Source organism: Paroedura picta, chromosome 4 (assembly GCF_049243985.1).
Source record: "Paroedura picta isolate Pp20150507F chromosome 4, Ppicta_v3.0, whole genome shotgun sequence".
NCBI lineage: Eukaryota > Metazoa > Chordata > Lepidosauria > Squamata > Gekkonidae > Paroedura > Paroedura picta.
Genome location: NC_135372.1, coordinates 82,089,160 through 82,111,785, shown reverse-complemented (window position 1 = coordinate 82,111,785; position 22,626 = coordinate 82,089,160). Strand labels below are relative to the sequence as shown.

At 42.0% G+C, this 22,626-nt stretch overlaps 1 protein-coding gene across 1 annotated transcript in view; it reads right to left on the bottom strand.

Annotated features, from left to right (window-relative positions):
• Window positions 1-8: 8 nt before the first annotated feature.
• Window positions 9-22,626, bottom strand: part of RAB3B (RAB3B, member RAS oncogene family) — a 71,812-nt gene continuing 49,194 nt past the window's right edge. Inside the window, exons 4-5 of the mRNA XM_077333764.1 lie at window positions 10,731-10,855; window positions 9-2,298 (exon numbers count right to left, since the gene is read on the bottom strand). Coding sequence (XP_077189879.1) covers window positions 2,111-2,298; window positions 10,731-10,855 — 313 coding nt within the window. The 3' untranslated portion in view covers window positions 9-2,110. The remainder of the gene's footprint in view (window positions 2,299-10,730; window positions 10,856-22,626) is intronic.

The following is a 22,626-nucleotide window of genomic DNA, read 5'->3' as shown; positions in this document are numbered from 1 at the left end:
TTACACAGTTATTAAAGAACAGATCCTTTTATTTTGACAACATTGCAGAGTCTGACATATGTATACTTCAAGCACTACACAACTGGTGCCTTGTAGCCACTAAATTGTCAAGAAAATAGAACTTTCTCTTCATCATTAAGACAAAAGCTAGGGCAGTTCAAATTCTACTGAAAGCATTTTATCTTGCTATCAAAATATTCCTAAGTTAAAGGAGATAATGAAGGTTCACCTATTTCTAACAAAAGCATACACCTTCCTTAATGTCTTATCTAACACAGTTTGAAGAGCTGCACCCTGAGAGCTTAAATTACTTTAGTGAGGAAAGGGAATATTGTAAAGAAAATATGTACCATTTTTTCCAGTGGCTAGTTTGATGGTTCTTATTTAAACATATTCATAGAATACTAACTCAATAACCACTCTACCCTTTTCAGTAATACTTGGGTTTTTTTGCTCTTGTATGTAATTATGAATCTTCCTTGAAAGCCTGTCATTTAGTGGCAGACTAGGCGGAGGAGACCCAGCTACAAATACCCATTCAGTTGTGAAGATCTCTTTAGGTATCTCACTATCTACCTTACATATCTCAAGACTTAATATGAGGTAAACTGTAGTGGAGATAAATATTCTGCCTAAACTTAATGGAGGAAAGCAGAATTAAAACTGATAATTAAAGTGAGGTTTTTAAAATTAGAGTAGCCAGCTTCAGGTTGAGAGTGTCTTGAAATTTGAGGGTACAGTCTGGGAGGGTGGGTTTTGGAGAAGGACTAGACCTTAGTGGAGCATAATGCCATAGAGTCCACCTTCCAAAGTAGCCATTTTCTCCAGGGTAACAGATCTCTGTGGCCTGGAAATCGGTAGTAATTCTAGAGAATCTTCAGGCTCTACCTGGAGGTTGACAAATCCATTTGTATAAGCATTCCTTCCTCTAAAACATACTGTGATCAAACTGATCACCAAATGGTTGGACACTCACTGCAGTAAGATATTTTCCTCTGGACTATGTATTATGAGAATAAACTTAAATTCTCAACCCTCGAATATTTATAGTAGAAGCCCATGCAACATAAGACTCACAGACTAATGATGATTCCCTCCCCGAGTATCTGAAATCCCAGGACCAATTTAGAAATCCATTGTCTGAAGTCCTTTTCCTTGTGGGAATTGGAAGATTATAAAATTGTGTTGCCACCTCCCCTTTGTTCCAGTTCAACTTGTGATACAGAAAAAGAAAGACTAGTGAGTGGCACAGTGACAAAAACAAGTGTTATGAAGTAGAGAGATAAATATGCAGAGATACAAGTAATTGTATTGATCAAGAATTCAAGCATGCTATGGGGCACAGAGATAACAGGTAAAAAAATACTGACATAAATCTAATACAGAAATGCTTTTTTTGTGGAATGCAGCTACAAAAAATGTAAAAGTGGCCTTTGGAATAATTTGGGGAAAAAAAAAACAGCACTCCTCCTGACTTCAGTTGCTCTTTGCTGTCTCATGGGCACATTAGCAATGTGTCCCTTTGTTCCTACTGCTATTTACTTTTGGCAAAGGTAGTCTGGATGGCAAAGACTAATTGATATGAGCTGACTGACAATGAAGGGCTTTTCCTTAGTGCTTTTAAAAATCACTCTCTGGTATACAGTAGCTATACAATTTCTTATTAAATAAAAATAAAAGTGGTTTAAAGGAAACTACATATTCTCCTGAAGAAAATGAAAGTGTCCTTCCTTCTTCTTGAGCTTTAACTCAACTTTTCAGGAGACTCACACTACCCTATACTTGAAGGTCAATGTGTCTGGCAAGACAGCATCATTTAAAATTTACTCAAATGTGACTTTCGGCAGTTTCTTCTCATTAACGGACATTTAAATATATTGGTAAGGGTAGCAGCAAATCTATAGCAGCATGAAGAACCCAGATACATAACATGCTTAAACTGCAGCATAATCTTTCACTGGAACACCATCTACATTTACACTGTTTTTGTGTTAGACATTAAATATTTCACAATAGACATGGGGGCACTGAGGAAATACATCCAGCTCTACTTCCACTAAAACATTTCTTTTTAAGATGATCTGATAAGCGACCAGGTAATTTTGAGTCACTAACAGGAACAGTTCTGTTGCAATGGAGGTGGGTTGTAAGTGAGATGCACATTCTTCCCAGCAGCTGTTCTAGAAGCATCTGAATCCATGCTCTCTGACATCTTCTCACAAATTATATCCACAAGACGTTCAAACACTTGCCTCACGTTGATGTTCTCTTTGGCACTAGCTTCAAAGTAGTCAAATCCTGGTTTTTGTTTTTCAAGAAAAGTACACGGATCAGTATTTTATTTCAAAATTGCTTCTTTCTGTTACTCTGTGATTAACTTATTCAACTCATAAATGGTTTCCTTTTTTCAGGAATACAAATGTGCTTCAGAATTCATGTATTATCCCGGGATCAGGTGATGAATGTACTGTCAGTTTCAAAAACTATACTGCTTAGCAATAAGGCAGAAATAATCAATCTGTATTGAGTGATTCTCCCCGAGTGGGGGACATTGTGCTGGATTTTATCCTGCTCTTGGTTAGGGAGGCAACTGTTACTTGGTGAACATTATGTCTCGAGCTCAATCTTGTCTTAACTACAGCATCACAATATTAGTCTGTCACAATTTACAACAGTAAACTATATCATAATATAACACAAAATAACAGGTAGGAAATAGAGGTGAAAAAGAACCTGTGTTTGGCCTATCTGACTTGGAAATCCCTTAACTTACTATCTTCTGTACCTATGATAACCAACTGTGTTTAAAAAGCAAACCTGACAACACAACCAGGGTGGGGCAAGACGTCCTCTGTAATCTCAGGGGAGAATGATCCTTCATGGTAAGTGAACAATAGCCATTCTCCTCCTGAGCAGAGGACATCTTGCTGGAACCTACTAAAGCAGTCCCTGCAACCTGGATTGCGATAGAGCATTGTCATTCAGTACTTGCTGTAACAACATTGGCTGAGCTAAACAAAATCAGAGTCCAGTAGCACCTTTTAAGACCAACAAAGATTTATTCAAGGCATGAGCTTAATTTAGCTGAGCTAAATTTGTGGTAAATTCCACAAAAGTGGAAATGTTAGAAGAAGAAGAGTTGATTCTTATATGCTGCTTTTCTCTACCCAAAGGAGTCTCAAAAGCGGCTTATAATCATCTTCCCTTTCCTCTCCCCACAACAGACACCGTGTGAGGTTGGTGAGGCTGAGAGAGCCCTGATATCACTGCTCCGTCAGAACAGCTTTATCAGTGCTGTGGTGAGTCCAAGGTCACCCAGCTGGTTGCATGTGGGGAAATGCAGATTCAAACCCAGCTTGCCAGATTAGCTTGCATTCTTAACCACTACACCAAGCTGGCGCAGGTGCTGCTCTGCATACCTGTTCTACCTTAGCCGAATTTGAGAAAGCTGCATTTGTGGAACCAGTATGCATAGAGTGTGCAATAATTCCTGTTGGGGACCTATTTGCCTAGGGATTTATATGCCTCTGAAATACAATCCCTTAGACACTTGCCTATAGATGCCTTTGATAAGGCTCTCCCCTTGTTGTACTGGGAGTAAGAAATGAAAAGGGACTCTATCCTTCTTGATCCTTGAGTTCTAAGTAAATATGCCTTTAAAGCCCTGCACACATTCAAATTGTATCATGCCCTTTCAGTTGCATGTTTAGACTGAGGACAAGAATTTGGAAGACAGATCTCCTGTGACATGTGGAACCTTATTGAGACCTTTGGCAAAAGGTTGGATCTATTCAGAGAATAACCCAGCAAGGGAGCATGCTGCAGAGAAAGAAGGCTTGCTGGCCAAAGAATTATTAGTTTTTACCAAGCTGTTGTGATGACTAGGCAATCTTTTGGACATATGAGGAAGCATTAGTGAAACGGGAAATATCTGGAATTCCTGTCATGTCCTGCAAGTTTTTTGCAAGTTAAAGAATATTAGCAAGTTTCTGCAAGTCTACCATGCAACAAGAGCCTCTTGTGGCGCAGAGTGGTAAGGCAGCAGAAATGCTGTCTGAAGCTGTCTGCCCATGAGGCTGCCCAGCAGCCGGCTCAAGGTTGACTCAGCCTTCCATCCTTCCGAGGTCGGTGAAATGAGTACCCAGCTTGCTGGGGGGTAAACAGTAATGACTGGGGAAGGCACTGGCAAACCACCCCGTATTGAGTCTGCCAAGAAAATGCTAGAGGGCATCACCCCAAGGCTCAGACATGACTCGGTGCTTGCACAGGGGATACCTTTACCTTTACCAGTTTGTAAAAGCCAGGGTCAGTATTGTCTTCTTAGACTGGCAGGATCTCAGAGATTTTCACATCACCTACTACTTGGTATTTTTAACTGGAGATACCAGGGACCGAAATTGGGAACCACTTATTTCTTTTGCAGCCATTTACAAGGCTGAAGAAAGGGATTGCTAAAGTACCATGGCTGATACTGATAGTCAGGAAGACAAGGGGAAAACCTATTATACTCTGTTTCCATGTGGAGCTTTTGCTCCAGTTTGTCATCCAAACAAGAGTGGGTTTGTTTTTAAAGATCCATAGGACTCCCATCCCCTAATTGTCCACCTCTTTGTATTTCTCCCTCTTTGCAGTGTTCTTTCCCAAACTGGTTTGGTATGATCCTTTTGGAAAGATCATAGTTAAGTGTATTTGTATGCCATATGGATGGGAAAGTGCATTTTTGCAGGCCCCATCTACAATGGCATAATTTTCTTGCTTCAGCCACCTTCCTCTGTAGCCACCATCCCTCCCCTTCCACTACAGTTCATTTTCAGTCTTAAAAAACTCCACAGCTTTGCCAATTAGCATATCACTAGAGCATTACATGGGGAAGGCACTGGCAAACCACCCCGTATTGAGTCTGCCATGAAAACGCTAGAGGGCGTCACCCCAAGGGTCAGACATGACTCGGTGCTTGCACAGGGGATACCTTTACCTTTACCTTTAGAGCATTACAAAGATCGACTAGGTCCTCTGGATTCCCAGCTTTCAACCTCAATGTCCTTTTCATTGCAGAGATATGCCTAGTTGGTTATCTCTCTTTAATTAAAGGAGTCGGTGAGGCTTACTAAAAAAACAAAAAAACCCCTGCAAATTCAAGAGAATTTAGGTTGTGCCTGGCAACTGGTGGGAGTTCGGAGTCATGGGGGGGGGGCAGAGAGTTTCTGGCAATTCCTGCAGGGAGGCCAAACTGTGGCTCTCCACATATTCATAGACTACAATTCCCATGAGCCCCTGCAAGCATGCTGCTGGCAGGGGCTCATGGGAATTGTACTCCATGGACTCTGGCAAGCCACAGTTTGGCCACCCCTGTATGGTTTTACATGTTTTATGTGGTTTCTACAAATATAAGCTGGCAGCCCTAGTATAGTGACAAATCAATTGCCATTTATTTTTTTAAAGTCCTTAAGGCATTGCAGTTCTGGAGAAGAAGCATGTTAACAGCAAAAAAGATTTAAATGTTACAGATAATTTTTTTAATGTAGCTATATTAGAACCCATATATCCTCCCTCCTGCCAAGTTAATTGTATTCCAGAGGATATCTGGAAGGGTCATATTATGAAATGGGCAAATGTCCCTCCCCCAATTTTCTTCTCTAATTTTAAAAGCAGCAAAGTATAGTTGCTGCTTATCTAGGAAGGTATCTAGGAGGGAAGGGTGGATGTCCTAATCATAGATTTTTCACATTATGAGTACTGTGACTTCTGTAATGCTTTGGTCTGGGTAGAGAAAGAAAGATACATGTGTGGGGTATAAAAGCATCAATCCAGAAACTCAGCCAACTAGAATTTTCTAACTGAGTAATCATAACTGTTGGTTTTCATTGTCATACAATGACTATTGTAGTTAGGAACCAAGTGTGATTCTAGTCTCTTGCAGTGCAATCAGTAAAGAATGTAGCATCTGAATGTTGACATCTGTGTTTGGTATAAGATTGTAATAAAACCAAGAATTAATTCTCATAAACACATTGAAGGCTCTCCTGACAAAAAAGCAAATATTTACACATCAAAGTTGTCTGGAAAAAGTTTAATTAGGCCACTGAATAAATAGCACGATGTCCTCAAAAATCTGAGAGGATACTGAGAGTCAGACAAAGACACTGCAGATAAGTGATGCAGACCAGTAGCTGTTGTAGCAAGTTAAATGTTGGACATCAGACTGATTAGCATTCTGAATGCTGAAGGAGAAAACACTGACAGAATTGGAAATATTCTATAAAATAATAATTATCATAGCTGCTTCAGGACAGATTTTCCAAATGGGCAATTAAGTGATAACATAAAGGTAAAGGTAAAGGTATCCCCTGTGCAAGCACCCGGTCATGTCTGACCCTTGGGATGACGCCCTCCAGCGTTTTCATGGCAGACTCAATACGGGGTGGTTTGCCAGTGCCTTCCCCAGTCATTACCATTTACCCCCCAGCAAGCTGGGTACTCATTTTACCGACCTCTGAAGGATGGAAGGCTGAGTCAACCTTGAGCCGGCTGCTGGGATTGAACTCCCAGCCTCATGGGCAAAGCTTTCAGACGGCTGCCTTACCACTCTGCGCCACAAGAGGCTCTTAGTGATAACATATTAACCAGTGAAAAAGCTAAGTAGGAAAACAATATTTATGTAAGCCACAGATCTGCTATTCCTGACTGCTGGGGAGCTCAACTTCCCCAAGCTGTTGGATTGACCGTGGACGGAGTCTGTTGTAAAGAGGAACCAGGTGTAAAAAGTAGAATAGACATGAAAAGATGGTCTGGATGTGAAAATATTCAGTTCTAATGTTTAGTGCTAGGCAGTGTACAAATACAGAAATTACACAATATATTTTCAGAATGTTTACTTTACTAGGAAAATAAACAAGACTTAGAGAGTAAGGCAATCATGGCAATTGTGGCGTAAGTTAGAGGGGTTCACTAATGGCTGCGATCAAGAAATGTATTTCCATGAAGACGGATTTAGGATGCTTAGGGCTGATCCTGCGTTGAGCAGGGGGTTGGACTAGATGGCCTGTATGGCCCCTTCCAACTCTATGATTCTGTGATTCTATGATTTGAAGAACAAAACACTACAGGCATTGGGGCTATGTGAAACACAAGTAGGAGAAAGTTGGCTGAGCTGAGGTTGCAAGAAAGGATACCAGAAGAGACAAAGGAGTCAAGATAGAAAAAGACATGCATCTTCAAAGGCAAGAATGATATCTTGAGTTATGAACAAACTGAAGCATGGATTTTAGGAAAGATGCTGTCTCTCTCTGCCACACAGTCAGGATGGAATAATGTGTCAAAAGTGTTTTGAGCAGTTAGGAAAAGCACCACATAAATACTAAGGCTCTAACAACTTATTTATTTATGAACTTTAGAGCAGTTGACATAATCACAGTGATGGCTGACAAAGCTGAATTTAACATAGGTGTCCTGAGAAATGCCAACAAGAAGGAAGTTGTATTCCTTTGGATGGGAAATTCCAAAGCATGGGCAAAGAGTAGGCACGTGGTTCTCAAGAAAGGGAAGTATTAAGAAGAAATGAAGTTTCAGGAAAGGGCATGCTGCACACCCAATGCCTTTTTATCCTATCCTTGCTTGTAGGAACTCAGGGCAGCTCCCCTCACCATTTGTCTTCACAACAAAAGAGAGACTTGGCTCAGGTAACTTTCATGCTAGATTGGGGATATGAACTCAGATCCTACTCTGATGTTCTAACAGCTGCACTACATTGTGTATCAATGGAACAGGACTCAAAATGTTTACATGTCTTTCTTGACTTCAAACCAAAAAAGGAACCCTTTCTTCACTGACTGTTCTAGAATTGCAATGTGTCACAAAGGATTGTGAACCATATTCACTGAATGCAATATGAAAATGGCTGCTGTAAGCCCTTTAAAATCTCAGGCTTTATCCTGTAACAAGCAATCATGTAGATGTCTCCAAACTATAGTTGAAACAGTGAAAATGCCGCTAACAGGGCCACCAGCAAGACAGAGTCTAGAAAGCCAAGTATTGGGGATGTTCTGTAGGAGCAGGGCAGTATAACATAAATTTCGTCTAGAGAATGTATGAGCAGCTTTGAAGTCCTTGGTCCAAATATCAGGATGGAATAATAATGTGTCAAAAGTGTTTTGAGCAGTTAGGAAAAGCACCACATAAATACTAAGGCTCTAACAACTTATTTATTTAATGGAACTTCTGAATAATACATAGGACTGAGCTACAAATAAAGGTCTGTATCCACTGGTAAGGCAGAAAGGATATCTGTACGTGGAGCACAACCTCCCTGCCTTTTGCTCCTGCTGCAGTTCAAAATAGCCAAGAAATACAGCTCTGAGCAGACAGGAACCACTCCCTCCAGGAACTGTATGAAGGGGAATTTGAAAGTCTGCTGTGAGGAGTCAGAATAATAATTTTTAAAAATCTTCCTGAAGGGCAAATATTCTCCAGTGAATTCAAGCCATTATTATTCTCTCACCCAGATATATTCTTCCTTGTGCCTTGGTAAGCAAGGCCCTCCTCAGTAATGGGGAAAGTAGTTCTGCTTATGTGTGTGTACACACACAAAGGGATGTGCCAATACAAGAACTAACCCTCCCTTCTCCATCCTGGAAATCAATATGCACTCTAAGCCCAAACATTTGATTATGATATTAGGCACAATTATCCTGTTGTATATACACCCTTAAGCACAAATCAATTCATTCAACAGAATGGGACATAACAAGCATTTGCAAGGTTGGACATAAGGTCTTTTCAACCTTAATGTTTTGTTTTTTGCTACCGTAATGCTATTTGTATTTGATCTGAAAACAACTTTAATAGAGCTAAAGATGTTGTGCCTGATTAATGAGAAATTATGATTGAAAATATTCAGTAGGCAATTATAAATCTTTATTCTGAACTCAGCTTATGTCAAAAGAAGCAATTCTGTGCATTATCAACCACAGAAGAACTTGGGTTGCCCACCAAGTAATTGCTTGCCCTTTCACTCCATCCTTATGATAAAAATATTATTTCTGTGCCCTCTGCCACTGCTCATCTCTTATTAATCAGTAATTCTATCCACTGTAACAATACATATATTGGAGAAGGGGGAAGAGTAAAAGGCAATTCTTTGGAATTAGGGATGACCTGTACACAGTACATTGTTTCCAGCCATTTCATTCCAGTGTGATTTTAAAAACCTAATGTGATTGATGACAACCAACATGTGGTAGGACTAACTACTACATGACCCATCCACAAATTGGGGGCTTAACTATGCTATTCTTGGAGCCAGTTTGGTGTAGTGGTTAGGAGTGTGGACTTCTAATCTGGCATGCTGGGTTCGATTCTGCACTTTGCCACATGCAGCCAGCTGGGTGACCTCGAGCTCACCACGGCACTGATAAAACTGTTCGGACCGATCAGTGATATCAGGGCTCTCTCAGCTTCACCCACCTTACAGGGGGACTTGGTAACTCTACCTTTGGCCTACCCTTGTCCCTGACTTGAAAACTACAACTTGTCCAGAATGCAGTGGCACGGGTGCTTACTAGAACACCTTGGAGGGCCCATATCCAGCCTGCACTTAGCCAGCTTCCAGTTGAATTCTGGCTTCCAGTTGAATTCTGGAGCAGGTTCAAGTCTACTTGGTACTAACCTTTAAGGCCATCAACATTCTGGATCTAACGTACCTGAGGAACCACCTAACTGAATGCCCAGAAGTGGGCTCCACTCTGCCAATGCGAACAGGCTGGTGATCCCTGACCCAAGACATGTATATTTGTCTTCAACTAGGGCTAGGGACTTCTTGGTCCTGGCCCTGACCTGGTGAAATGAGCTCCTGGAAGAGCTGTGGGCTCTACATGAATTGTCAGAGTTCGGACCTGCTAGATGGAGCTCTTCTGCCAGGCATCTGGTTGGGGCCAATGAATCTACCAAACATCATTAATAGGGGCTCTTCTCTGTACCTTTCTCCCATCCTGGACTGAGTAGTGAGCAGACTGACTAATTGCTACATTTGGCAGCTATAGTGCACATAACCATTTTTAAGGTTTGAATCTTTTAAATGTTTATATTGTTTTATTGTTACTATTGAAATGCATTGTTTTTATGAATTACTGTAAATCGCCCCAAGACAGCTGTGATGAGATGGGTGGTTACAGAAATTGAATAATAAATAAATAAATAAATGGATTTTTAAATGAATATTATCTTAGAGCCATGCTCCAACCAGTTGTTATCCTTCACCAGTTGTGAAAAGTGGCTGTGTTGTCGTTCACAACTTTTAATAGGCTATCCCTATTGACTTTATAGACAATAAACAAACACCCCTCATGACATTAGCACAAATGCATTCTACACAACAATGAAAACATCAGCTGCAGATGAATTGCTTTCTACAACCCCACCCCACCAACAAACCATCCGTTGCTGGGCCAGTGGGACAGTAGAAATCCGTTGCTGGGATAGTAGAAAATGAGAGTGTAGTGAGATAGTATGTAATGGAAAAACTAGTGGACCTGGATTCTGACATCAGAAAGTTCTTAGGCCAGTTGCTTGAATCTAGTCTACTTCATAGGATTGTTGTAATTATAAACTTGGGATAAATTGTATGTACACTCCATTCATTCAACTAAAATTGTATCATCTGGGAAGGCCTGAAGAAAGGAAAGGGACTGTAACTGGATGGAGACAGGGAGAAAGAGAGAAATTTTAACATGTACCCAACTGATCAGCCAGATGTTTTCCCTTTTCAAAACAAACTATTCTTTCATCTTCCATATCGCACTTGTTTCCAACGAGGATAACTTGGGCATTATCCCAGGAGTACGTCTTTATCTGAGTGGCCCTGTGAGAGAAGAAAGATTACGTGCTGTGTGTTGTAATACAATACAGTGTGAACTGTGAAGAGAGAAAAACTGAAATACATTTTTAAAACCTTGTAAACAGACATATCGGCATGAACACACACTACAACCTTCCTAGTTCTATGAATTGTGGTTACTTTTTTTTAAGCCAAAATCTTACCTGGTAAAATTCCCTATGTAAAAGAATTAACTACAGAAAAAATTACTGATTGCAAGATGTCTATGAATTGCCTTCAGTTATTCCATCAGTTTCACTACTGACCTGAAGAAGCAGGTTATAGTTTATGACAGCATTTCCCAACCATGGTACCAGGAAAGCCCCTCAATGGTACTGCTGCATGAGAGAGCCTTCCCACCCTGTGTCTGCCATTTCTGAGTGAAGAGGAAAGAAAAAACTTTTAAAACATTTCTCCCTGTATTTGAGCAGGTTGACCTGCGCCCTCCCAAAGTGACCAATGATGGGCCTGGAGGGGGTTTGAAGGGGAGGGTCCCCTTTGTTGGCTGAGGATCCTCTCACCTCCAGGGGGTGGGGAGAATGGCAGGGCAGGGAGTCATGGCCAACTGACATCACTTCTGGTACCTTGAAACCTGAAAAATATTTCAACAGTACCTCTACTGTCAAAAAGTTGTAAAAGGCTGGCCTTTGACAACTTATGTTCTGTGAATGAAATTAGCCAGTCTTAACAGTGCTATCCTGAATTCAGAATGCCAGCCCCTGTTCTAGAATTTCACAGATGGGTAAATTGGGAATGGGGTTGGTCATGTTCAGAAGTGCTTGTTACTCAGTGGCTTTTTTGTGCACATTCATACATACCAATTTGCTGATTACTACTTGATAAATCTGTTGATTCTGATATGCATTTATTGGCTCATTTCCTTATGCCAGTATCTTCCAAATGCCACCATACTCTGTCTCTGCAGTGGTGGGGTGTTTTCTTCAGGTGCAGAAAAACAGATTTATGACTGCTACATAACAGCGGTTTGGTTGAGGAGCAGCTCCCTCCCTGTACGGGCCTATGGAAATCTGTTGGGCCAAATACTCTCTGAAGCTACCTCCTGGAGGGTTGACAGCTGTGCACATGGGCGTTGGGGGAGTGGGAATGGAGTGCGTATCCTGCAGATAGTGATTTTACCACCATCTGGATTGTGGGCATTCCTTTTATGTGGCTTTTTTTAATGCTATGAAAACTGCCACGAGCTGGCTGGGTCTGAGAGTGGCGATTAACAAATACAACAACAACAATAATAATAATAATGACAACAAGCTTTTAGCCCTGTTTACATGACTTAAATTAACAACAAATGTTGCTGATTAATTAGAAGGACTGCTAGTTATATACCTGCGTATTTTTGAAGCTACTGTTTCTACTGCAACAAACATTAAAAACTGGAAAATGGCTTCTTTTTCTAACGGCATTGGTAGGCTTTTTATTACATTATAATAATGTTATGCTTCCTTTAATATTTCAGAAAGACACCTATTTAAAGCTTTGGTAGCATACAACATTTATTTAAATTTAATCAATTAATGATTGGCTAGAATGTAGGTGATTATCCAAATTCAAATTCATCAGTCTGCAAGGAACCTGACCGTAATGGTTCAGCTTTCAACTCTGGAAGACATGAATGTCCAAGAACATATTACACACATCCCAATCCAGCAGAGGGAGCCAAAAGATACAAAATGATTAGTTATCTTGGCTCATAATTTAGTGCTTTCAGCCCAGAATATATACAGACAATATAACCAGTCTATATTCTGGCATAAATTCTGCTTCAATAAACAGTTGCTGTTTCATTGTACTTCATAGCTTATTTGTTAGTGTTCTTCTCAGTTTCTGCTATCCACAACTGGTAGCAGTCACTTTCTCCAAAGTATTCTTAGAACTGCAGTCTAAGATTGTTGTTGTTGTTAGGTGCGAAGTCGTGTCCGACCCATTGTGACCCCATGGACAATGATCCTCCAGGCCTTCCTGTCCTCTACCGTTCCCCTGAGTCCATTTAAATTTGCACCTACTGCTTCAGTGACTCCATCCAGCCACCTCATTCTCTGTCATCCCCTTCTTCTTTTGCCCTCGATCGCTCCCAGCATTAGTCTAAGATACTTACTCATAAATATTTATATCAGGTTCATCTTCAGTAGACTGATCTGTCAGAACAGTTTACTGTTATCAGTTCTTTTTGCACATATCAAACAGACGCTTAATTACTAGTAATGCATTTTTACTCCTGATAAAGGAGAGTCAGGATTTTTGATGTGGGACATATCTTCTGGTGCACCTCATCAAACGGAAATGAATATGGATATGACATTAGTAGTCCCACCCATGGAGTGCGCCAGAAGATGTAGGGGGCCGAGGCAGTAGCTGCACTGGGCCCAGGGGCTTAGGCAGCAGCTGCACATGCAGTGGGGTAGCACTAAGGTAGCAGCTGCCCTGCCCCCAAGGCCTTGGCAGTGGCCATGACAGATCCAGAGGCCTAGCCAGCTGCTGCACACCCAGCGGGAGCCAAGGCAGCAGCTGCCCCGGCCCTGAAGCCTTGGCAGTGGCTGTGCTAACCCAAGGGGTCTAGCCAGCACTGTGCACCCAGCATGGGCTGAGGCAGCAGAGGCCTGAGGACAAGGTAAGCAGAAAGAGGGAGGCAGAGGTGGAAAGGTGTGTGTGTGTGCATGTTTGCTTGGGAGGGAGGGAGGTTGGGAACCAACAGGTAAAGTGGAAAATGGGAGGGGGAAAGGAAGTGTGTGTATGTGTGTGTGTTTGCAAGGGAGGGAGAGAGGAGGAACCAAGAAGGCTGGGAAACCAACAGGTAAGGGGGGAAATGGGGGAGTGAGTCTCTGTGTGTTTGTGTGTTTGTGTTTGCGAAGGAGGGAGGGGGACGGAACCAAGGAGGAGGTCGGGAAACCTACAGGTAAATGGGGAAAAGGGGGGGAAGGGCACCTCTGTATGTCTTTCTGTGTGTGTGTGTGTGTTTGCAAGGAAGGAAGGAAGGGGGACCTGACCAAGTAGCCCCAGAGCAGGTATGTGTCCCAAAAACCATCTGAGAGTCAGACTGTCAGTAGATTTTTTTAATCAATTCATTATTTTCACTGACCTCTCTAATTACAAGGGGACACACATTTCTCTTCTGCACCTTTGCTCCCATTAACTTGTTCCAGAGAGGATTCTGATGGACTGAGTCTGTGGAGCTTTGAGTTCCGATTCAGAAGCAACCTTCAGTGCTGATTCATTGCTCACAATTTGTAATTAATTAAGTGGACAGCCCACATCATACCTCCCATACTGAAAAGCAATGTCAGTTAGACAACTCATTAATATTTACAAGACAAGCTTTTCTGTACCTGTGAGGTTTTTCTTAAATAAAATCTGATATGCAACTAAGTCTGTGGTAACTAATTGAAACACAGTCAGCTGCTATAGCTTGAAGAACTAAAGACAGAACTTTCCTCTCATTCTCACACTTCCAAAAGGTGGCATGAACACCTGATGATTGTGGGGTTTTTAATCATAACACATTTTCATGGCACACTTAGACTTCTGTTTTTATACCATTTGCTTGTATTTAATCTGTAGCTAATGTCTGATCTATAGTTAATGTATTTAATGTATTTAATACATGTAAAAAAATTACCAAGTCATAATAGTGAGTTTAGAGTTCTAAGCTAATAGGTTTAGCATGCTTTGCTGACATTTGTTTTGCTTTTAAAATTAGATTCCCATCCCACCTTTCTAATATAACTGGCATAGATTCTGCATTTAAACACATAGCACTAATGCATCACAGAATAGTCTGTTTCCTAGGGCATTGGTCCAGACATGAAGCAGAGATCATTCTGAAATGGAATGCTGTATGTTTCTAAACATCATAAACAGTCTGTATTGATGGTTGAGTGAAAACCAAACGGCTATAATAGCTAATATTCAGTGTATATGGTGTCTGTCATCAAAAATGCAAAGGAAATTTTTTTCTCTTGGATTTTGGATCAAGAGATAGACTTTAATTGGAATATTGAGTTTAAAAACCATATAGTCAATAATGAATATCTTTTTCATGTGTATATCTGGAATGCCTATATGGATTGAACAATTAGGGCCATTACGCACGACTTTAATATAGCACTAGTCTTACATTTTGTTTTCGCCACTAAAACTACGTTCCGCATGATGTCGTGAGCAATCTGCAACACTCCTGCAACACTAGCACCAAAATCGCTTCATTGTAGGAGAATCGGAAAAAGTGGATTCACCCTCAGAAAATCACTACACTCTTGCCCACAACCTGCAACACTTGCAAAAAAAACATGTGCGTTCTCAATGTAGCGGTTGCAACAAAGTCCCTCCCCCTGGCTTTCTCCTCCGAACTTCCGGCAAAGTGATCGCCATTTTCTTTCCTCGGAGTGGGGAAAGCAACGAACCTTCTCTGGCTACAGTCCCTCCACAGAAGTGCTTTAAAGCTCCCCTAAGTCCCCAAGCACAACACAGCCCCCTGTTCACCAGTTCCCTTTAATTTCGGCCAAAAATCGTACCCGTGCAGGGAGGGGGGAATTTTTTTCCCCACTTGGGGGAGCGTGGTAACGATGAATTGCCAACTCACACGCCAGCTAGATGTGTCTCTACGTTGCGAAGAATCAAGGCATATCCATTGAAACGTGCGTGTGTGTTTTTTTTTACTGTGCTTAAAGGGAAGGAGGCTTTTCGGGAGCATGATAACAACCGCCCATTGGTTGTTCTGTTGACACCAGGGGTGGGAACAAGCACAGAAAAAAATTGCTTCCTTTCTAGCGATTCCTGTGAGACTGGAAACCTGTGGGGAACGAATGAAACCCTACTGGATTCCACTACAAATGAAGGTATGCGGAACGCCAAGATTCCACTATTTAAAATAGCGTTTCCACTTTGTGAAAGCAATTGGCAACATTGGTCCATGTGCGGAATGGCCCTTATTATTTTCTAATGGATAACTGCATCCTCTTGAGGCTAACCATTTAGTCTGGAAATGCAGTGAGTCATTGACTCAGTTTTAATGAAAGATTCAGGTGGCAAATCTTTACAGTTCAGTGCTGTTTTGTTTTGTTTTCCTTGCTTAATTCTTAATCTGTTATGTTTTAAGAATAACAGTGCCAGACTGTCTTGTGCAGACAACTAATGTTCCTTAGAAGCACTGATCCATGAAATTTCCAGTCTTCCTTTTTTGTCCAACAAAATTATTTCCTGTTCAACTCCATATCCACCTGGTTTTCTTTTAATCACAAATCAATTGTAAATGATCTACTTTTGTGTATATGGACAGGGGAGAGACTGCAAGAAGCAAAAAGGTTCTTTTCCACTATGGGATTCAAAGGCAAAAAGCATATTAATGGTAAAGGAAATTTTTAAAATTAAAATCTCTATAATAATGAGATATCAGTAAGTCGCAAAGAATAAAACAGAATATTTTCTGCTACAGGAACCCCAAAGATTGACAGCAGGGAGACTCCAGGTGTTGAACTTCCAGCTGGACTACTGAGTGGCTTTGAGCACACTGACCAACACCTGGACTCCGCCCACAGAAATACTTCAGGATTCCTGTAGCAGAAGGTGAATGGGCATATTCAGTTTTGTTCTCTGCTTATTCTTGTGGCTTTTTGATCTGTCATTATTACAGAGATTTCAATAGAACTCTTTTCCTTTACTACCAATGTGCTTCATTGCCTTCGAATCCTACACTGGAAAAGAACTTTTTTGCCCCTTGGTCATACTGGGGGGGGGGGGGGAACTCTTTGTAATTTGCCAAATTGTTTATGGTTACTGTGATCGTAATGCCACTATGACGATAATAAGCAATTCAAATACTGATTAGTAACTTTGGCTGGTTATGGTAAAAATATACATAAGTTTATTACCTACTCTGGGGAACAAAACATAACTAACCACTGGTTTACAATTGCTGGGTGAGAACTAGCCCATCTAGAAAGAACAGGGAATAATTAGGGCCATTTCGCACGGCTTCAAAATAGCACAATGGTTGCTAATTGGAAACGCTACTAATTTGCCATAACCCACGACGTCGTAGACAATCTGCAACAATCCTGAAACCGACCCGCAAAAAGCGCTTCGTTGTAGCGCTTTCAGGGGAATCCAGAAAAGTGGATTCACCCTCCGGATAGCGATACGCTCCTGCAACCAATCTGCAACAGTAGCGCTAAAGACCTGTGCGTTACCATTGTTGCTGGTTCTTCAAAGTCCCTCCCCCTGGCTCTCTCCTCCAAACTTCCGGCAAAGCGATCGCCATTTTTTTTTCTCCGAGCGAGCGGGGATAAACGCACCAGCGAGCCTCTTTCTGTTTAGAGGCTTCCCTGGCTTCAGTCCTTCACCTTTAGTCACTAAGCACAAACCACATAAAAGCCTGTTTGCTGAAATAAAGTCCCTTTATTTTTTACACATAAATTCAGCCGAAAATCGGGCCCGTGAGAGGGGGGGGGGATTTTTTTTTTATCACTCGAGGCAGCGTGCAAACGATCATACAATCAAACGACAGCTCACATTAGGCAGCTGGATGGGTCTCTCCGTAGCAACGAATCTACCTAGATTCGTTGCTATGGGTCTGTTTTTTTTTTTAAAAAACCTTTCTTAAAGGGAAAGGGGCTGTTTGGGAGCATGCTAACGGCTGCCCATTGGCTGCTTGACGGCCAGGGGCGGGACGAGCTTGGCAATAGCGCTTCCTTTCTAGCGATTTCTGCCGAGACCGGAAGCCTGTGGGAAACGCTAAAAAACGCAACTGATTCCACTACAAAGGCAGGTATGCATAACGACGAATTCCACTATTTTAAATGGCGATTTTTCATTCCGCAAACAATTTGCAACAAAGATCCCCGTGTGAAAAGGCCCTTAGTCTGAAAACAACAGAACAGAAGGAAAATCACAGGGAGTAGTGACTTACTTCAAAGTAGACCTGCAATAGAATCTGAGCCATGAGGATAGGTTATAAAGGAAACATGCTGCTGTATCAATTGCCAAGTAGAAGCCCAGTTTCAGTTTTGCATCCAGGTAAATGTGGAAGAGTAATCATTCAGCAGTACCAAGCAACCCTGTGTGGGTAGGCCCTAGATCAGAAAGTCTTTCAACATGTCAGCTATAATCTTTTGTTTCCTTTTGTACAAACACAGATTCCATCACAAGATGTCACATGATAACACTGCATGCAAGCTTCTCTAAAATTCTTTGCCAGTATTCAGTACAATAATAGTTTTTAAATAAACAAGTTAAATCAGATGAGAGCACACCAACTAATTTACAAGCTGAACAGATTTTGAGGCCAGTGGCAGCTCTAAGACCAACAAAGTTTTATTCAAGGTATGAGTTTTCGTGTGCACACACACGGCCTCAGATACAATGTCATGGGATAGAAGTAATCAGTTTCTTTTAAAAACATTTGGAGAACTCTTTGGAAAGCCACAAAAAAAAACTCAGCCACATTTGATACGGCTGACCACGAGTTGTTGGCCTGCCGCCTCACTGGGGCTGGGATACATGGGACAACCTTCAGTGGCTGATGTCCTCCCTTCAGAACCGGACACAGAGGGTTGCGGTGGGGAGAGAGCTGTCCTGCCCCTTTCAACTCCCCAGTGCCCCCCCCCACATTGTTTAACATCTTTATATGCCCTTTGGCCCAGCTGGTTCGGAGTTTCGGGCTGGGTTGTCTCCAATATGTGGATGACACCCAACTCTATATCCTGATGGATGGCTGCCTGGGCTCTCCCCTGGATACATTCACCAGATGTTTTAAAGCCGTAACTGGATGGTTAGAGCAGCATTGCCTGAAACTCAACCCCTCCAAGACGGAGGTCCTGTGACTGGGTAGGAAGGGACTGGATCAGGAAGTGTGATTGCTCACCCTGGCCATGGTACAACTCACCATCTCGATCCCAAAACTTTTCTATGGCATACCAGTATGGGGTATAGACCTCCCTGTAGGAGTAGACAGGCTGCAATCAGCCTTCTTCGTTGATTATTTGGTCACCCAAATGCATTTCTGCCCCCACAATATACTTAGAGACCGGCGTCACCCAATAGGCTACAACTTTAGAGCCCAAGCTGGCTGGTTTGTGAAGATTAACAACAAACTACAGTCTATTGAACTCTTGGAAAACCTTGAAGAGAACCAAGCTTACAACACCATCAGGCAACAAATCTTGGATATTGACTATCAGAACACTATCGCCGGAGCATGCAGAACATGCTCTCCCATCTTTTTGATGTCTTATCCCCCAGCAAGAAGCATCCCAGAGTACTTTACATCTTTAAAATCATCTTCCCTGAAGTGATTTTTTATGCTAGCAAGGCTACACCTCCTACCAGCAACAGTAACTACAGGTCGATATGCTAAAATCCGATATGCCAACAGACTCTGCTCATGTCCCGCCAAGAAACCTGAGTCAGTGGAGCACATTCTCTTCCTCTGTGAGCAACACAACCATCTTAGAGAAGGCTACATATATGTGGGCGAGCAAGATTCAGGTCCCTCAACAGTAGCGCACTCTCTTTTACTGGATCACAGTCCTCAAGTAACCAAAGGCATTGCAAAATTCCTCCACGGGATTTTCTCCAAATGATCTGGGATTTGAATTGCTTTGTCTTTTATATAGATGTTTTGCTATTATTATGCCAAGAAAGGTATTTGACTTGACTTGAACTCAGCATCTTACCCTAGGCCAGGAATTTGGGTGTGATTCTGGATGCCTCCCAATCAGTGGAGGCCCAGGTCATGAGTGTAGCTCGCCTGGCATTTTTCCATCTTCTCCAGGCAAGGCTACTAGAAGAAGAAGAAGAGTTGGTTCTTATATGCCGCTTTTCCCTACCCGAAGGAGGCTCAAAGCGGCTTACAGTCGCCTTCCCATTCCTTTCCCCACAACAGACACCCTGTGGGGTGGGTGAGGCTGAGAGAGCCCTGATATCACTGCCTGGTCAGAACAGTTTTATCAGTGCCGTGGCGAGCCCAAGGTCACCCAGCTGGTTGCATGTGGGGGAGCGCAGAATCGAACCCGGCATGCCAGATTAGAAGTCCGCACTCCTAACCACTACACCAAACTGGCTACTAGTGCCCTTTCTGTCTTCAGATCACTTGGCCACAGTGATCCATGCAAACGTCACCTCCAGAATTGACTCCTGTAACTCACTATACACTGGCCTTCCATAGGCCTTGACCCGGAAATAGCAGTTAGTGCAAAATGCAGCTGCTAAAGTCCTCACAGGTACACCGTGGAGGGCTCATATCCAGCCAGTGCTGAGCCAGCTGCATTGGTTGCCAGTTGCGGCCCGGATCAGGTTCAAGGTTTTGATCTTACCCTTTAAGGCCATCTGTGGTCTGGGCCACATATCTATGGAACAACCTACCCTCCTATGCCCCCTTAGGGCTCTTTGCTCTGCGGATGGAAACTTGTTGGTGATCCCTGGCCCACGAGAGGTACACTTGGCCTTGACATAGGCCAGGGCCTTTTCGGTCCTGACCCCCACCTGGTGGTATGAACTCCCGGGATAGCTGAGGGCCCTGTCGGAGCTTTCTCAGTTCTGCAGGGCCTTCAAGATGGAGTTCTTCCACCAGGTCTTTAGGCGAGGCCAGGGTAATTAGACCTAACCCCCCATGGGCTAGAACAGCTGCTACTCCCTGATTACCATCTGTCACCATCTATTCCTGAGACAGGGGGTTGGGAAGTTGCAGAATTGGGGAGGGAGGTTATTTTTCATCGGCAGAGTAGGATGGATTATTTCACTGGGGTTTTAGTGTGAGGTTTTTATATGTGTAACCTGCCACAAGCCAGCTTGGCTGAGAGTGGTGGCCTATAAATCAAATAAAGAATAATAAAAACACAAGCAATAACAAATTGTATGGGTTTTCTCAGCAGCTTGCAGGGTTGTGAAAGAGGAAATGTGCTGCAATCTTGTACATAGTTTCCAAAGGGACTTCGAATGCTTTCTTTTCAAAATCAATTTAATAGAATCCCTGGTGTCTTTACAGCACACAGGCTGGTAAAGAGTCCTCTAATGTTTTTTATTTATTCCCTGTGTCTTGTGTGTCAGCCAGGTTTCTGTTCTACATGGGATATGCAACAGGCCTCCTATTTACACTTGGCTGTACTTACTGCATTGAAAACAGAACAGCTGCATCACCAGCCAAGCAAAGGAAGTTGGCACTTACAACCTTCAACTAATTGCTATTTGCTACCTTCATTTGCACAATCTCTAGTCACTTCCACAGAGGTGACAAGAGGATAAAACTGAGAGGCAAATCTGGCTTTTGGTTTTAATTTTTATAATGCGTTTTCCTAGCTTCAGATAGGAGTTTATCACTTCATTGGCGCTGACTACATTTTTAACATATAAGATGTTGTGTATGTGTATGTGTGGTTAAGTGCCTTCAAGTCACTTCTGTGTGTGTTGTATGCCATCAAGCCATTTTTTATTTACAGTGACCCTACAAATGAATTACTTCCAAAATGTTGTATTATTAACAGCCTTGCTGAGGTCTTGCAAACTGAAGGCTGTGGCTTCCTTTAGTGAGTCAATCCATCTCATGCTAGGTCTTCCTCTTTTTGTGCTGCCTTTAACATTTTCTAATATGATTGTCTTTTCCAGTGACTTTTGCCTTCTCATAATGTGACCAAACTATCATTTTAGATTCTAGGGAGAAGGACAGTCATGAAATGCCTGTCCTATATGTTTCTATAGGTGCCACTAGACTCTGATTTTGTTCTATATGTTTCTGTCAGGTCATATTGTTGCTTTTTAAATTATTAATTATTTCCTTATTTCTTGGTCAGTTCCATATAAACGGAAATCTGTTTGCCTACAGATTTCCGTTTATACAGGCTACTGGTGTTTTCGCAGCCCCTTTACTGAATGAAATATACCTTCGAAACAGCACCAAAACATGGTAAAGAATCAAAACTAAAATGTTAGTTCTAAGTTAAAAGGAATTGGTAAACCATTTGGATCACGTCACGTGATATTAGGAATTTTGTTCCTTGTATTTGATGAACAGCTAGCAGCAGCAGTAAGGGACTTTTAACTCCTTCATAAGTAAACAGTTGAAGACCCTCAAGGACATTTCCCAGATATGGCACTTCCTTTCCGTACAAAAGACTCTAAGGAATCGCTCACAGAAACATATCTGAAGTGACATCTCCATAAAATTACTTCTCTTACTTACTTACTCAAGCATACCATTTTCATACTGGAAAGGTCTGCTGAAACTTAATGTTGGAAGGAGCACTTTTCATGATGTGATCATGGGATTTTAACTATACAAGACTCAGAGCACTGCTCAGGTGAAAAAATAATGGAGAAGACATCTTGTGAGCACTTCCTGCTTCAAACCCATATTTCCCATCTGCTATACAGGTGCCTTTTATTAGAGAGTTAATACATGTAGTATGTTTCCTTATAACTGCACCACAACCTGCATTACCCTTCCCTGATACTACCATCTCCCACCCTGGATGGGATAGAACCATAAAATTATAGAGTTGGAAGGGAACCTACAGGTCCTCTGCTCAGTGCAGGATCATTGCAGGGCAGGATTTCAAACTTTGGCCAAAGACATCATGTGAGATCCATCACGTGAGACCATCATGGTTGCCTTTGAGTGAGCAATGAGAGTATGGGAATGCTGAGACCAGATTGGCCATATTTCTTGGCAAAAAAAGAACTCATCTGCAGGCAAGGATCTGAGCCTGCATCTGAAGTGCTTGCTGCAATATGTTGATTCTAATCTCCTGCTG